We start from the raw sequence: 18,291 nt of genomic DNA on the forward strand, positions 1-18,291 counted from the left end.
GATGGCTGCTCAACACTCTGGGCATGTGGGCTCACTGTATGTGTTTGCTCACTAGGGTTCAATTGCAGGAATTGCATCTATGACCAACACAAATGGTGAATATGTGTGTCTTGTTTTTAGCTGATGTTAGCTAGATGTTAACTACTCTAGCCAATGTTTGTTAGATGTCCACTACTACACTGGACGTGAGGTAGATGTTGACTACTTTAGCTGATGTTTGCTAGATGTTAACTACTTTAGCTGATGTGAGACAGATGTTTGCTACTCTAGCTGATGTTAGCTAGATGTATGTACTCTAGCTGATGTTAACCAGATGTTAGCTACTCTAGCTGATGTTTGCTAGACGTACCTACTCTAGATGATGTGAGACAGATGTTAGCTACTCTAGCTGATGTTAGCTAGATGTATGTACTCTAGCTGATGTTAACCAGATGTTAGCTACTCTAGCTGATGTTGGCTAGACGTACCTACTCTAGATGATGTGAGACAGATGTTAGCTACTCTAGCTGATGTTGGCTAGATGTATCTACTCTAGATGATGTGAGACAGATGTTAGCTACTCTAGCTGATGTTAGCTAGATGTATGTACTCTAGCTGATGTTAACCAGATGTTAGCTACTCTAGCTGATGTTGGCTAGACGTACCTACTCTAGATGATGTGAGACAGATGTTAGCTACTCTAGCTGATGTTGGCTAGATGTATCTACTCTAGCTGATGTTGGCTAGATGTATCTACTCTAGATGATGTGAGACAGATGTTAGCTACTCTAGTTGATGTTGGCTAGACGTACCTACTCTAGATGATGTGAGACAGATGTTAGCTACTCTAGCTGATGTTGGCTAGATGTATCTACTCTAGATGATGTGAGGCAGATGTTAGCTACTCTAGCTGATGTTGGCTAGATGTATGTACTCTAGCTGATGTTAACCAGATGTTAGCTACTCTAGCTGATGTTGGCCAGATGTATCTACTCTAGCTGATGTTAACCAGATGTTAGCTACTCTAGCTGATGTTGGCTAGATGTATCTTCTCTAGCTGATGTGAGACAGATGTTAGCTACTCTAGCTGATGTGAGATTTGAACTACTTTAGCTGATGTTAACTACACCTGCTGATGTTAGCTAGATGTTAACTACTCTACTACTCTTGTTGGCACAATTGACAGCTGACCACTCTAGGAATGTAGAAGTATTAACATGCCCACTATAGAAACTACACTGCAGCACTGACTCGAATTTCCCGCTGTTATCAGTGTGCCTTTCCTGTTAAGTATCAGTGCGTCTTTCCTGTCTTACATAAAAAAAATCCTCATGATGTCTATTTTTGACAAAATGTTTAGCATGAGACACGTTCCTTGTTCTTCACAGAGGAGCAAACCCTTTCGCCTTTTGTCACTCATGTTTTCTTTGGTGTCATGAAGCTGTCATCACACATGTGGTACTGTGAAAAAAGTGCCACAAAATGTTACAAAAACTGCATGTGACAGTGGAGCGATCAAAGCGCTTAAATGTCCAGATCTGCCTCAAATAGGGCGATTAATATCAGCCTGGACCATATGTTTCAACATGCCCATATCATGGAAAACGATTTAGTGAAGAAGTGCGATGCAGTGGGTAAAACTGTTAAAGTTTCTAAGCATATCATCCTCCTCAGTCCACACGACCCATGTATGGAAACCTAACTGCAAAAAGTGCACATTTTGAACCAACACATTTACACATATCCTGTTTCAGCAGGATCAGCAGCACCTGAATCCAGAGCAACCAATCAGAAAACAGATGCCTTTACATACATCAGTGTTATAGGTATTGGAACAAAAAAGCAGTCATAGAAAAGGAACGAGTGAATTCTGACTGTGTGTTTATGTGTTTTGTATATAAACACAAACAAGCATGACTGGAGCCCAATGCAAGACAAAATGCAGGATATGGGCTCCTTAATCTTAGTAAATCTTGGTAAGCTTAGTAAAATCTTAGCTGGACCATGACTGTGCAGGCTTAGACTAATACTGAACAATCTGTGTGTATGTACACCTACGTATTGTGAGCATTACTTTGATATGAATGTCTGAGTTTAACAACTGTATCCAGAAACAATGTCTAGGAGCACTGAAAGTCTCCACAAAACAGTAACAAGAGACATCACACACAACCCTGTGAAGCACATCTGTGTGAGGCCTACGAGAGCAGCTATTTCACAGGCTGATCTGAAAAAAAGAATCATCTCACTAAACCCTGCCACCCAGACAATCAAAGCTAAAGAGAGGCAGACATTCTTCAATTATTAACAGCAAATCACTGCCATCATACTTTAACTAATGCCTTAAAGTAATAATGTGTGGCAAACTGGCAAAGTACCATTAACATTGCCATTTTGATTGGGCAATAAGGCCATTATGGTAAATAGCTTTCATAATAAAGCTACTGAGGCGTGTCAAATTTATGAATTAGACCTAGTGGCATGTAAATAACCAGGCATAGAGGGTTCATTTCAGTCCACGTCATTGACATGTTAAGTATGGCAGGTCAACTGAGCTATAGCCTACCTTTTCCTCAGGGTTACGCTGGAGATCAAAAAGTACTCTCCTTGACCCCCTCACAAAGCGGTAAGGTCTGTTTGCCAGGGAAGCACCACAAGAGTCAATGAATATTAAGTTCGGTTCCACTAAGGTCATAAAATACCAGCAAGAGAGCAAAGACCATAAGGCTGAGTCACTGGAACAGAGACGATTTGGCTGTTTGAGGGGGCCTGCTGAGTTCCCAGGGATCAAACACATTCATAGCAAGAGATATGCTCAAATAACTTAAGGACATGACTGCAATTCCCTACTGCGACTTCCTACCAGCCTCACCATGTGGTGCTGGGGAAAAAAAAAAAAACAGGCCGCTAAACTCAACACTGCTGCTCAAAGTCATACAGCCTATTGAGTTAATAAACAGTCTGCTGTGAAAGCTGGCAGGCCTTAATTCCATAAACTGAGATTTTTCACGACTGTTATTGATGGGAAAGCAATACCACCTCATTTTCCCCAAAGTTTCTGTGAATTAAAAAAAAAAAAAAAAAGCTCACTCAGGTGAGTTCTCTCACAAGGTCATCATCCTCAAATCCACTGCATTAACAGCGGGTGCCAACCAGAATGAGAAATACATCTATTTGGCTCTATCAAATGCAACACATTTAGAGGCTCTGGCTTTGCAGCCTAACTCATTAAAGTCTTCCACCAGAGCAGTTGGCACGTCCATGTGCATGTCCACGCTGGCCGCAGTGAAATGGATTGGAATACCGAATTAGAACTCTCTGAGTTTTACTCTTTTATAAAACAGACAGTAATGCCTCTAAAATTTGTTGGGCGAGCAGCAATGCTCGAAGCTGCTGCAAAACACTTGTTATATGCATGTCTATGACTGTCTGACAGCAACTGCATTGTGTATTAATCACTAAAAACCACAGTGCTGTTAATGGACTGTTATGCAGCCCGAATACTGACATATGACATAAGAAACTGGGGTTTTCTTTAACCTGTTAAAAAGCTAATTTTCTTCACTGTTATTGGAACAGATCTGCACCCAAATAGTGCACCATATAGTCATGTGAAATAGTTGATATATTGATATAATTAATAATAAAATTCACACATTTGTTACTACTTAAAATGTCTAAAATTAGAAACAGGTGCAGGACATTAGCTGCAGATGATCAGAACATGGTTAGAGAGGATTCTGGAGGAGTCTGTCACATTTAAACCTCAGACATTTAGTCTGGTTTGCTCTTGATTGTTGAAGAAGTGAGTGGTGAAGATCACCATGGCCAGATCCAAAGAGCTCTCTGAGACCTTCAGAAAGAAGGCTGTAGATGCAGATGAGGAAAAAATTCTCAGAACAATGACAAAATCATGCCACATCGATGTTCTAAATGATAACTCAACTTTTCAGCTTTCATTGATTAAATATAGGATGTTAATGGCAGGTTTTACATACAAGAAATTTGTTTTCCATCTTTTGATTGAACCCCTACATTTGAATTCATATAAATCTCTCCACTACATTTTGTTTTTGGTTGAATGTTATAATGCTTATTGTTTGCTTGCTTGTTTTATTTCAGTTATCTGTGTTTTGATTACTGTGTGTGATGTATGTAACCATCTTGCCAACCCACCCCCTCCAAAATATAACATTTGCCTTCAGAAAGAGACTGCAAAAGTTTGGTTTTCATGGGAGGTGTGCAAGAAGCAAACCCTTGAAAACTAAACAGAACCAAAAAACAGGGCAAGTCTACTGGACAACTGGACAAAGACCAGGACTTCTGGAAAAACATACTTTGGACAGAGCAAGTCTTGCCTTGATATTTATTTATTATTTTATGTATTAATTTATGACATAAATTATTTTAAGGCCTACAGTATGTTGTGCACCATGCCAGCAGTAGAAAGCCATTAGAGATTCTGCCTCAGTTTCAGAAACACTGTTAGCTTGGTGCTAGCAACACGCTTGAAACAAAGAAGCTAATGGACATTAGCATTATTGATGCAATGCGTATTTGTTAAGCAAAAAACACTGTTAAGGTTTCTCAATGAAATACTGCAATGTTCATTATTAAAGGACTAACAGTTCAACCTTAAAAACATCATGAACTGTCTGCAAAATACTACAGAACTGTCATCAGTTGCTTGGCAACAGTAGCATGATCTACATGAACAATATTTTTATATTTAATATATTTCTATGCACATTTTGGGGGGATTGCTATAATTAACAACATTAATAATTTATTGAAAATTGTATACTTTTTACAGCAATAAGCCACTTGAGACTTCATTTACCTCTTACACCACAATCCCTGCACAGACAATAGAGTAAAACCCAGTGTAAAAGCACACATGCACACACACACACTCCACATACACACTGCTTCAATTGCTGTTCCCCTCCTTGCGATTAAGATGTCAGTCTAAAGCCATACCGCTGCAAAAGTATTAAAAGTACTATCTGTTTTTTTAAGACTTAAGATGAATGGCACTCTGTACGTGCTGGGTCCACACCACAGTGAGGACTTTGATATAAAGAGGCTCAGCTACACTGAACTAATCTACAGCGCACAAGATGTTCATTTTTTTCCAAAGTTTCGATTGGCTGTGGGGGAGCGTGATGGAATGGTGGGTGGGAGTATTACAGTTTGAGAAACTCAACCCGTAATCCAGAGTTTAGTCTGAAGAGGGAAGCTACACAGAAGGACAGCTCTTCTTGATGTACAGTACACAGTTTTCATAGAAACTTGAACAGACTGTGCCTTCAAGACTAATGTGTGTAAATGACTTGTGTACTTATCAGATGCCCTGTGTTACACCTCCTTACTCTCTTCTTAACTTCAATCTGAATAGATGGGTTTGACCACAGGTCTTCACTATGAATCTAAATATTAACAGTTACCATCCAATACCTTCCTAAAGCCAATGCTTCATTGAATGAAATCAGGTGTGGGGCTGATGGAAACCCATTTAAAAGATTCATCACTTTGTATTACTAGGGATGACCCAATCTGATCCACTGACCTGGAATCAGGGCCAATCTAGACATATTTTAATGGCTACTTTATTATTTTTTGGCTATTTTAATTCCAGTCCAGTCTCGAGTCTTCGTTTTAACCTTGGTGTTTGGGATCATTATTTAACCAAAATAATTATTATTAAGTTAATAAAAGTGATCTGGAAGGTTTTTGTCAAAATGCTTATTGCGCACAATTTAAAAATACTGATAATCGCTAATTACAAGTTGATTATAGATTATAGTTAATATGAGAAGAAAACGTAGCACAAAATTTATTTAACATTAACCCCCCACCCCCACCCCCCTTTAAGGACATGGCAGCATTTACCAAACTTTGCTTTTAGTGTTCATCAAAGTTAGTTCATTGATAATGTGATGACCCAAGCGATTACCACCAGGTGCAGTGATAAGAGCAGAGCGCAGCAGAAGGGAGCTGAGTGTGCTGGATGTGAGCACTGTGGGGAATCGCTGCCCTGGAGGACTGGCTCTAATCCTGAATGGGCCCTGCCGCTTTTATCTGCAGGTGTGCTCTCAGGTGTTGGCATGGCTCTCTCTAACAGATGGAGGATGGTGGACACAGCGTCTGATGAGTGGAGTCACGTTCTACTGTACATATTAGCTCTAGAGAAGAGGTCCATACACTCTGGGGTCGAAGGTGTAGGAGAAGCCTGAAAGAAAACTGGTCAACAAGTATAATATGTGTTAATGAGGAAGGCTAGATTAATGGCCTGGAAAAGAGCCAGGTAGTTTCCATATAGCAGCACAGAATATGCAGCACGAAGTTGCTAGACCACGGACTGTGAAGTTTAGCACTGCTGTTATATGGTGCAGTGGTTAGCTGCATCGCATTATTACAGTACATCGAGTGGGCAGGAGGTTAAGGACCTCTATGAGCATAATCGACGTAATGCATCTGTTTTTGCTGACCTTTAAAGCGCCTGTATTCCCCTTTTTTTTCTGATGTCCACTTGCGTAGTTGAATGTAACCAAAAACAGTCCTTCAAAAAATTCACAACCGTAACAGAGCTGGAAAATGAACCAATTCCAAAAGGGTTTCATAACATTCCCGACTCATATACCCTCAAACTTTACATAAACACAGTACAGGCCCTAGTCAAAGCTGGTGAAATGCTAAAACACAACAGCAACCTTGAGAGCACATCACCTCCAGACTCCCAGTTTCCAAAGTTTTGGGAAAAAGGGTTTTATAAGCCAGGTGTTGTAACCACAACTTTTCCAGTGCCAGTGTCTTCTCTCCACTGTCCAGTCCCTCGAAAACAAACTGGACTACCTCAGCTGAGTACTAAACTAGAGATAGACACACATCAGAAACTTGACTAAAAGATGGATTCCTTTCATTTTTCACCTGCAAGACTCAAGAAAGCTAAACCTGGAGAAGCGAGTGGGGTCAAGGCTAACTGGCTACAATCTCTCCAGCTTGCTAACAGCACATCACTCTGCGAGGACATAACAAGAGCACAGAAACACTATCCAGTAAGATTTAGGAATAACTACAGTTTAAAAAAATAGTTAAAACTATGCTGGGCATAAAAAATATGTGGACCGTTTGTGAGCCAACGGCGGTAATGCAAACCATCTTCCATAAAAAGGTAAAGCAGCAGTTCCATTCTGAGGCATAACAACAGGGTTGTTAAACGACATCTAAGTATTTGTCACCTCAATTAAAATCACATACTATTTATACATCAAATAACCTAATAACAACCTAAATAACCAATAACCTAAATACATCAAATTTCTTAAAGCTCAAAAAGTAACATGCACCACATTTCATGTGAAGGGTTTCTGCCACACATTTATGTCATGCCATCACACCTGTCATGTGACCTTTGAAAGGATCGATTAAATATCTCACCCACTCAACATGTCATTTTTTCCCCTCGTCCTCCGGCCAGAGGTCAAATGCTTCTTCTAACAGCCAAGTAATCAGTGATGTGCAGCTTTTTAAATTGGCAAAGTCAGACAAGTAAAGATTTTCAATTGAACTGTGCATCTAATTTTGCCCCTTCAGGGCAAACGATCTTCATTCAGCGGCAGCAATTAGCATGTGCATATTTAATTAATTCCGTAAGACACATTCGTGTCAGCTCTACACCTTGGATCTAAACGGCTGAGGAGGCTGATCTATGAGAACTGTGCTGGAATATTAAACTCTTGTACCTAAATCCACTATTACATTTTTAATTCTGTTATTACACAATATTCATCTGCTTAGTGTTCATGTAAATTGCCTTCAGAAGTGGCTACACAGCAGAGAAAGCACTAACCAAGAGGGCATGGAGAACGACAGGCCAATTTCATCTAAAACAACACTTAATGGCAGTTATCTCTGTCATTGCTGATGGAGGTTATACACATTACGTACAGTAGGCCTGTACTTATTTTGGCAGATTATTTAAACTGCTAAAGTACAAAAGCAGTTTTCGTATAGCTAACTAGCATGCTAATATCCTTTGCAGATGTTATTATAGCTGTTGTTTACCAGGCTCTTGTCACAATTTCACAGTTGCTGAGCATATTCTGACCCCCTACCAATGACATTTTGATAACTACACACAACAAAGCAGAGACAGCTTGAATATAAGGATGCTGTGAAGATTTCCCCATAGCATTACTCCCACCCCTTGCTGCGGTGATGTTAGGGCGCATTTAGCGTAAATCAAGAACAGTCTCTATATGAAAATGATAATATATGTTAAGCACAACTGAAAAAAGAAACAAACAGAGACGCATAAATACATTTTAGTATTATAAATATAGAAAGACTCTGATTCCACCAGTTGTAGGTCAATTAACATGGCACCAAATGACGCATTTCAGTAAAAACAGGCTCTCTGATCGTAGTGTCCTCTATATGGCCATATGGTTCAAGCTGAAGAATAAAAACTCAGCTTACACTACAGTTGGGGCTGGCCAACGTGATTAAAAACTAATACCTCCACATGCTTAAGAGAAATGACTTCTATTACCTTCTATTACTTCTATTACAAACATCTACTGCCAGAGAATAGCCCCACCAGTTTGTATAGAAGTCCCTTTACTTAGTTACTAAGTATTACACCTTAGTGTGTAACAAGCCTTGGAGTGTTAAGGGGTTAAGCAGCACTGTGTATTTAAATATTAAATATTGAACTGTGTCCATTTTGTGATAGGTGTGATAATAATAATATTGTATTTTTTTATATCTTGTATAATAAGTTTAAAATATAATAATGGTATTTATAGATATGAATATATTGCCCAGTCCTATCAACAGTTGGCTCTCATTATAAGAGAAAAAGGGTATGTCCCTATCACTGAGGTTCCAAAGTATGCTTTCTGTAATCAACATACAGTTCCAGAGTTTGGAAATGACAGCGGTGTGGATGGTAAAATACAAACCAACTCCAAAGGATGAACAAACTTTCACAGCTTTGAAACCGAATGATGGATTATTAAGATTAAATCTAGGTTAAATAGACTTTCATCCCAAAGTATGTTGAAGAATTAATTTTAACATCTGATGTGTTTGTTTTTTGAGGGGGCGAGAACTAAAAAACTAATATGCATTTTCTCCTCAAAATGAAAAAAAAAAATGCATATTTAATAGGGGGAAAATCAGTTCAACAGTCTACAACATGACTTCATCCATTTACAAGCCCAAACAGAATGGGAAAGTGAAAGTGAGATAAAGAAGAACAAGAGAGAAATAAGGACAAAGACAATAACAGAGACAAAGAGATAAGATAAAGAAAGAATATGTGAGAACAAAAAACACAGAAATAAAGAGAAACAAATGATAGAGAGACAGGGAGTGTGTGTGTGTAAGAGAGAAAGAGAAAGAGAGAGAGAGAGAGAGAGAGAGAGAGAGAGAGAGAGAGAGAGAGAGAGAGAGAGAGAGAAAAGAGAAAGAGAGAGAGAGAAATTAGCAAAAATGCCACAGGTAAGACCAGCATTATCTGTATTTTCTTGCCCGTTGAAGGTAGTAACTAAAGTGTGATACCTACACTAGAATTTAAATACATAAACCCATCGGCAGTGTTGGGTCATCAGGTACAGATCAGGCAAATTCAAGAAAAGCAAACAAGAAAGGAACATTTTCCAGCTCCAGATAAATCCTCCTTTAATGCACTGTATAAGTAGCTTTAACAATGGCCAGGTGGATGCTGTGACCATCCTTAATATTAGCCTACTTTAACAGTCTTACAGTCGCCATCATGCAAAGACCTTGTATCTGCAAACCGGTGACTTTACAGAAGGAAAAAGCATCTTAACTTCCAATGTCAATGTAAGTCAATGTAAAAAGGTTTTAGGACATTTTAGAGCATTTCTATTGATTCATTCATCATCAAATTTTTACACAATTTACCACAATAACTGCCAGATAACCAAAAAAGCAACAAATGAAAAGAAAAGGGGAAATACAAAGTTTTGGAGTGACAACTGTTATTATTATATTATTATATTACCCCATTATATTACATAAAAGAAATTATTACATATATTCTTAACTTTGAATGGAGGTCAGTGTGAAATTATTTAAGAATTAATGTGATACAGTGAAGGATAAATGGTTATAAGAATATAAGGATGCATGTTTAATTGAACTAAACTGAATTCCATATAAATTTTCATCATTGAATCATATCAGATCAGTAGTGACTCAAAGTTCTTTGAATCTTTTTTGTATCCAGTCATAAACTATGCATCCAGATGTGTATAGTCTTGTCTGAGAGAGACAGAGATTGATGCTTCTACTATTTCATAAAAACATATTGAGAACACATGTAAAAATCAAACAGATGAATCAAACAGTTGTCTGCAGTATCTGGGCAATTTTAGTGTGCTGAGACGTAGGCCAGTGCTTAACCGCAGTGCAAAACCTCATCTTCCACTTACAGCATGTGCAAATACAGCAGTCTAACCTTACTTCTTATTCACGTGGGAGTGTGTGGAAAGCTGTATGCAAAATCCTATAGTGATTATTTATCTGCCTCCTTCTTGCTATCATCACTCATTAAAGCCAGCACAGAGTGTACTGCACATAAAGTATGGCTTTGTGTAAACTGCATTCATTAGAGAGGGCTTTAGTGTATTAAGAACTTTTATGGCATTACAGGCCGTAACTCAAGCTCTACACCTAATATCTGGGTGGTGCTAGGGGGTCAAATTTAAACGGAACACACACAGCAGCATTTAACCAAGCGAGCTATCATCAACAATTCACATTCATGACTCTCTACCTAAGTCTGACATCACTTACATCACTATTAAAAACATCCAGCACCCCTCATCTGCCAGTCTTCATCAGAGCAGTTAGACATAGCCTTCATATCAAATAACCAATTCCTGAAATAGCAACGGCTGCAGATGGTGAGTTACACTTTGAGCTATTAAACATCTTCCCATTAGTCCAGAGTTAATCACTGCAAAGTAAGAAAGACAGTGAGCTGTCACTCAGAATGGACTCACAGCGCAGACCTAGTCCAAATGAAAATGCTTGCTCGAACCATTCAGAGTAAAAAAGTAAATAATAATCTTCCCAGCTAAGTTTAAAATGAGAAACAACTGGATATAAATTTATTTCATGTGTTTGGAAAAACGTCTGCATAATAATATTAACAGACTTCAGTGAGGATATTAAGGATTTCAGGCAAACAGGACCCCACCAAAATGAAGAGGAAATGCAGTCTGGAGGCACATGATGATGGCTTCCTGGAAGCTTTGGCAATAGTGCGAATGTTCCTGATTAAGTCAAACGTGCTTGGAAGCGGCAGCGAGTTAATTAAATGCCATGAGCAAAGGAGACAAAGCCCCCTTTTATTGGAGCATATTTGAGCGTTGGTGATGTGCTTTGCTGGTGCATGTGGCAGTGGTGGAGCCCTCTGACAGCATGGCTTTCAAACAGCGAGTCAATACCTAACTACGTTTACATTCACACAATAGCCAGAGCAAGAGCAGAGTAGCAGTCCATCTAAGGAACCGATCCAACCAAGATGTTCACAAGAGCTATATAAATGACTATCCTCCCTACAGTCAGGTTTTACATGCACGGCAGCTCGGTCTGATTTTATTACCTGAAGTTGGGGTCTTTTTAAAGCACCTCATGCTAAAAACAAGCTGAACACACTTCTTAGAGGTCAGGTTCACCTTTGATTGAGTAGGTAAACACGAGACAGCAGTTTATAAGAAGATGAAATACTGAGTAAATAAAGCATATGAACAGACATATGCAGTATAATATGCAGAAAACTCTTTCCTGCTCAGATTCTCAGACCGTGTTAGTCTTTTGTGGCTCTGCGTGTTGAAAAAAAACAGCCAAAACTAGCTTTTCCACCAAGCAAGATGAGAGACTAGAGAGAAGGCTTAATATTGACTGGTCAGGTGTGGATGACTCAGCAGGAAATTTGATGGCTTTGAGCAGTTTCAAGGAGCGTTTTCAATAGTGTCAAAGAGAAGCTTTAAAGAGAACAATGAAAGCTTGAGAGAGTTTGAAAAGACAGCATTCGAATGCCACCTAAGTTTATCCATTTTATGAATATGCTACCTTTTAAATGTGTCAACTGTGTCTCCACTAAAATAAACAATTTTCTGTGCAGGCCAGTGAAGCGACCTAACCGTTTGCAAGTTCAAATCTATTTTAAATAAGCTATAGACTTTACTAGGCCCGGATCACATATTTTAGTAGGGCTACGTTTGGTTTGACTAAGACCTTAGAATCGAACTGAGCTGTTTAAATGATCATAGCAGATATAGTCAGACAGCACCATTAGTGTGCACGCAAACACAATTACTGTAACTGTACTATAACAGTTGGTGCACCGTAGTGGGAATCAACACTGCCTGCCCAGTGGCAGACTGAAGTTTGATTCCCTGGCTGGACAAAAACACCATTCTAGACATATAAGAGTCCCTGGGCAAGACTTAAAATAGTAGAGTTTAATAGTCAACAGGATATCTGCTCACCACAGAACAAGGTCCGGTCTGGCTGACTGAAAGCCCTCTTATAAATGCTTAGACAAGAATGACTCAAGCGACTGAATAATAATATATATATTGTTTTATTTATTCATTTATATAAATTTTTTTGGACCTGTAGCTCACTTGTAAAGTGCAGTTTTGCTAGTTTGGCTACAGATACTCCGAATATCTGACAGCCCAGAGCAGCTGCTAGTGACTAAATGCAAAGCTACCGACACAAGTGTTAGCGAGCAAAGTCGAGGACCTGAAGTCTGAAATGGGATTATCATTCTGAGGCTCAAATCACACATGTTTAGAGAATAAAACCTCATATCTGAGGGCACAAGTTGAATGATTGGTCTTAGGAGTGATTCTATCTGTATTTAGGCCCATTGCGTAGACTGATTCATCCAGGTTTGCTTGCTCTTTGCCTTTTAAGCGAACTTAGCACTTCGCTAAACTCACAGCTCTTAAGTGCAAATGGGGGGGATGAACTTATTTTGTCATACTAGAGAGACATAGAACAGAAATTCATAATCCTATTTGTTTAAATCATCAGCATTTTCAAAAACTGCAGTATACTGTGTTAGTTTTTTTTTCCTATATAAGATATGAGACTTTTGAGTGATAGCAAAACTATATAGTTTCCTTTCTGCCTAGTTTCTTTTATTTTTTTATATCTAAAACTCAGCCTAAGTGCATTAGGTTGAGTGCAATCCTGTCAATATTCTCCTCAATTCACAACAGTAGCTACAAAACCATGGATATGTCAGTTTGGTAAGACACTGATTAATAAAGCATCTGTTAAACGAATAAATGTAAATGATGACAAGTAAATATACTCAACTAAACCACCTCAGCTGTGCAATCCAGTTGTTTGAGCACAGAGTTCTTGTTCTTATCAGACATCCCAGATTCTTCATAGGAGCAGGTGAGGGAAGCCAAGCAGCTGTGTCTTTACGAGCACTCACACTGACTTATGGGGTTGAATGTAATCTTATTGCTCACAGCTGGACTCCCTCACCCCTGTGGCTCCACAGTCCCTTCAGGCCTTCTTTTCTCCCAACTCACCTGCTTTATTAATGATACGGTTCCAGCACTGAGGAGATTTTTTCAGTCTGTTACATGAGTCGGGTGTTGTGACATAGCTTGTGATTTCAGCTCCTATTTATAGCAAGCAGTCGAGCGGAAAAGCAATTGTTCTTTCTCAGTTTCAGTTGCGTATCTATTTTGAATGAGGCCAGTATACATCTTTAATAAAAGTTCAGGGCAGATTTAACGTTTCATATAAACACTTCTACCTGGTTGCACAGGCACCTAAGAGGGCCCTCGAAGAGAGCGCCAGCCTTTCTCCAGCACTGTAACTAATCACACATGCCGAGCATGCAGATTTTTCTGGAGCCCTTCCTGTTGAGCATGTGCATTCTTTACACAATATTTCACCTGTGCTGGCCCCCATGAGAACAATGGCTTGACAGCAGGTAGCATGTTTTTACAGCAGCAGGGGGTTGAAAAGAAATGCTGACTCTAGATCGAGAGACAATTTTCCTTGAAGATGAAGAACTCTCTTGAAAATCAATATTTCAAATATTTCCACTGGCCCAAGATCACCCCACTGCCACTAGCCTGAATACCTAAATAAAAAAGAACTACCTGGAGGCATTTGTAATTAGCATTTTTAAGTACCTCACTGTGTTTTCCACTCCTGGTCCAAAAAATAGTTATGAGGTGTAAATGCACCTTCACATTTTTTACAAAGGTTTACAAACCGCCATATCCAAGGAGCATAAGTGATGTAAGGTATCTTTATGCATCCAAGCAATGAAAAGTGACTGGTGTAGCAAAGTGAATAACACCAGTAAATAACACCAGGAGAAGAAGAAAGACAACGTAACAACAACACATAGAATGCTATTGGGTGTTGAGTGGGATGATCAGAGATCAGTTTGGAAGCAGTCTGACTTACTTATACCTAGGAGCGCAGAGCTTTGGTCATCTGACCCGCTCTGACCATAAGAGTCATTGTTGGTTTTCACCCACTTATAGCGCGTTCAAAACACCACTGAGTCTTTATATTAGGAAGCTGTCACTGACATGTAATGATCGCTAGTTCGCATCTGGTTCTTCATGGTTATATGCCAGTGCTGGACTTAATACCAGGAACCAGGTCAGTGTTCTTCTTGTTCTAAACGGCAAGTTTACCTCTTTGTCCGGGCTAGGTATTACTGTACTATGCTGTTCCATAATAGGTTAAGTGAGTTTCATAACACAGTGTTATTTGTTTTAAACACTTGAAGGCTACATGACCTTTGTACTATTTTTTGTACTATTAACATGTAATGTTTGTAATATTTTATCTTTTTATTTATTACACTCATATATATTTTATATTTTAAGCAGCTGGGTACTGTAATTTAAATGCTATGCTACCATACAGATTATTTGTTTTGGATTCTATTGACAATATTGTCTTTTGTTATTACTTGGAGAGAAGATAACACTTACTTAACTAAAGACTCCATCCTATTCTTATTGCTGAAAAATAAATCTGTAGAATTATTTCATAAGGGTTCATGTTGAAATACATTTATTTATTTGGGTTATTTTTTGCTGAGGTATTGAAACTGGTATTGAGAATTTCACTGGTATTGGTACTGCCAAATATTTGGTAGGTTATTGTACTAGACAAGAACAATGAGCCATGGGTCACAGGTAACAAGCCTTTTCGAAAAAGAATGAGGAGATGCATTCAGAGTGCTATGGCTTCGTAGATGAACTTTTCCTATCTAATTTTCTCCTGTAATTAGTAGAACTAGTAAAACAAAATAAATGATGGGTCATCTGACATCTTCCAAACAGGGAGGATGGAGGTCATGTTGATAACATAGTGGATTTGAGCACTTTATTTATTGTTCAAAAATCTGCAACCTTGACACTAGCAGACGCTCAAGCAATGTATTCTGTAATGTTCTCTAGTGCTCCTCTCCTCAAGCAGGGAGGTAGTACAGGGTCAGGCCTGCTGTGGCTGGAGAAGACAGCAGCTCTGCTAAGAAGACTAACAATCAGGGCAGGCAGGGATCACTGCTGCTGGGCTGAATGACTAGTGTGAATGTAGCGAGGCTAAGGGGGTATTCAGATGCACAACATCAACTACTGAAGATAACTGGTCTTGGTTCAGGCTGATGACAGTAAACAAAGAAGGGGTAAAGACACTTCTGACTGTCTTATCATATAAGAAATGTCAAAACTTAGTTAGTCAAGACATGACAACCATATACACCATTTGTGACATTTTTGTGACATAGATGGAATTTGGCTTCTACCTTTAACCCATCTGTACAGTGAACATACACATACACACACACACAAGTGAAACACACACAGTGGACAGTGGGCACACATGCCGGGAGCTGCGGCACCGGGGAGCAGAGAGGGTGAAGGGCCTTGCTTAAGGGTCTAACAGTGGCAGCTTGACGAGCCTGGGTATCGAACCCATAACCCTGTTATCAATAGCCCAGAGCTCTAAGCGCTGAGCCACCACTGTCCCCTAGTCTAGAGTTGGACAGGGATTTGTCCCCTCCGCCCCACAGAATGACAAGAAAGAGAATTTCTAAAATAAGTAAGCAACTCAAAACCAGAAACAAATGTTCAGAAACACCCAAACCCCCATCTTTGTAGATGGTAGAGCTCAAAAGCTTAACATACAGTTACAGCATTAAACGTTTACTGCAACCACTATCCATTATTTGAGACACACATAGAGTGCATATGCATAATGAGATGAAACTTGTGTCTGAAGTTGTTTTCCAGGCTGAGGATGGATCTGTTTGATGACAGGAATATTCTAGCTTCAGGCTAGGCCTGTAATTTGATCAGTTGTGATGGGAGCTGATGAGGTCTTTTGTGAGAGAGCAGCTCTTCATCAAGCTGCAATAATGATGATTATGATCTGCACAATTTGTAGAGCTTCGTTTGACTCGCCAAGTAGCCCTGGCTTCCAATTTATGTGCATGTTGTGGGTTTTATTAGGTGATGTCAATAAAATGCAAAGCAGTGGACCAAGAACATTGCACAGAGGTTCCTTACCTTCGTAATAGATTTTGAAGCCGTGGGCACTCACGGCGAAGTCACTGGTGAGCCGCAGGGAGAACACTGACCCTGTGCTCGTGACTGGAGGTGGGATTTGGAAACCTGTTAACCTGTAGGGACGAACACAAGACAATCCAGTATAAGCTCAGTTCATGTTATGGTTCACAACACTAAAATGTATGTTGGTGTTTTACTCCAGGAAAATCCATCTCTGTTTTTTTCTGTTTTTTGACACAATTGAATCTAGCAATTGTTCTTTACATTGTGTCACAATTTCATGACCAATGAACCAATACAAACGCTCCAAAATGGTGTGGAATTAGGTCTTTTACTATAGACTTCTACTGAAAATTATAAAGGTTTGTCCTTCTTGTGTAGAGTTGCCATATTGGAGATACATTTAGCAGAAACAGCCCAGAATTATTAGGAATGAAAGCTAATAACACAAAATGCACCTTAAGAATCTTTTCTACCTTTTCATCTGGAGCTTTCATTCCAGAGATGTGAGATTCTTTTATATAAAAGAATATAAAGATATAAAAGTACCTTCTCTACCTTTCCAGCCTCTGAAGACCAAAACAAGTGAAACTAGAATCCAGTTACAATCGCCAGCCACAGCTAGACATGTACTGTAGCTAGAATAGGATAACACTCGAGTACATGCCTGAGACCGGGCCAAGAGATTTCTGTCTTCCAGATCAAGTGTACTGTCTGGAATCTCTCCCATTGAGACTCTTTCAAACAGCATGATCTGCTCAAAGATTGTGCAGGCCTGCTGATCTCTTGAGGATGAGCCTCTTACAGCCAAAAAAAAAAAAAGATGTCTGGTGAAACAGGCCAAAGATATGACTGGCAACATCTGCAACCGAAGCAGGCTCCATAACACAGCACAATGAAAATTTGACAAAGATTATTAGTTCTACACTGTGTTTGTGGCCCCATAACAAAATTATGAACCTGGTCATAAAACTGATTGAATATGAGGTCTGATAGTAACCGACCACACCAAATCATAATTATTGGATTTACTGAAGACTCAGGTGGACGCTAAATCTTCCTTTGAACTGCCACAGAATCAAAGGCAACAGGCACTTACGCAGACCACTGCGAAGGCAGAAGCTTAATAGTGGGATTTATAGCCTATTTGAGTTTATCCCTGAGATGGAAAGACAGGCCTACTGGCAAAACTGGTAGCTAACTTTACAGATGTCATGGCCAAAGATGGCTGGGTCAACTGGTGGTAATGAGATCATCTGGTGGCTTTCTGTAGCTCAGGTTCAAAACCCTTGCCAACACTGGCCAACAAAAAACAAACCAGCCTGTCCATGCCTGATAGTAACGGTCAAAACCTGATCCGTATCAATAGCCTGGATTCTAGCTTATTCAAAGTATCTAGGGATATTTAGAAAGTGTCTGTGAGTCACTCTGAGTCTGCTAAATGCCGTAAATGTAAATAAAATGTGTTTATTCTTAAATAATGTTTCACTATCAGCCAAAAAAAACATTGATTTTCCTATTGAGTGGTGCAATCACAGCACACCCCTAAAGGAAAAAGTCAGGACTAGACCGGAATAACCCCAGATGTTGATGTGCATACACACAGCACAAGAAGCCATGATGTGACACACAGCTCCTTGCGGCCTTGAGACGGCCCAGACGTAATTAGCTTTGCAAAGTAGCATTATATTATACCATCATG

At 39.4% G+C, this 18,291-nt stretch overlaps 1 protein-coding gene across 1 annotated transcript in view; it reads right to left on the reverse strand.

Annotated features, from left to right (window-relative positions):
* The window catches only part of csmd3b (CUB and Sushi multiple domains 3b), a 548,309-nt gene that overhangs the window by 393,226 nt on the left and 136,792 nt on the right, over positions 1-18,291 (reverse strand). The window contains exon 3 of the mRNA XM_072674465.1: positions 16,590-16,702. Within this exon, the coding sequence (XP_072530566.1) occupies positions 16,590-16,702 (113 nt within the window). The remainder of the gene's footprint in view (positions 1-16,589; positions 16,703-18,291) is intronic.

This window comes from Salminus brasiliensis, chromosome 3 (assembly GCF_030463535.1).
Source record: "Salminus brasiliensis chromosome 3, fSalBra1.hap2, whole genome shotgun sequence".
NCBI lineage: Eukaryota > Metazoa > Chordata > Actinopteri > Characiformes > Bryconidae > Salminus > Salminus brasiliensis.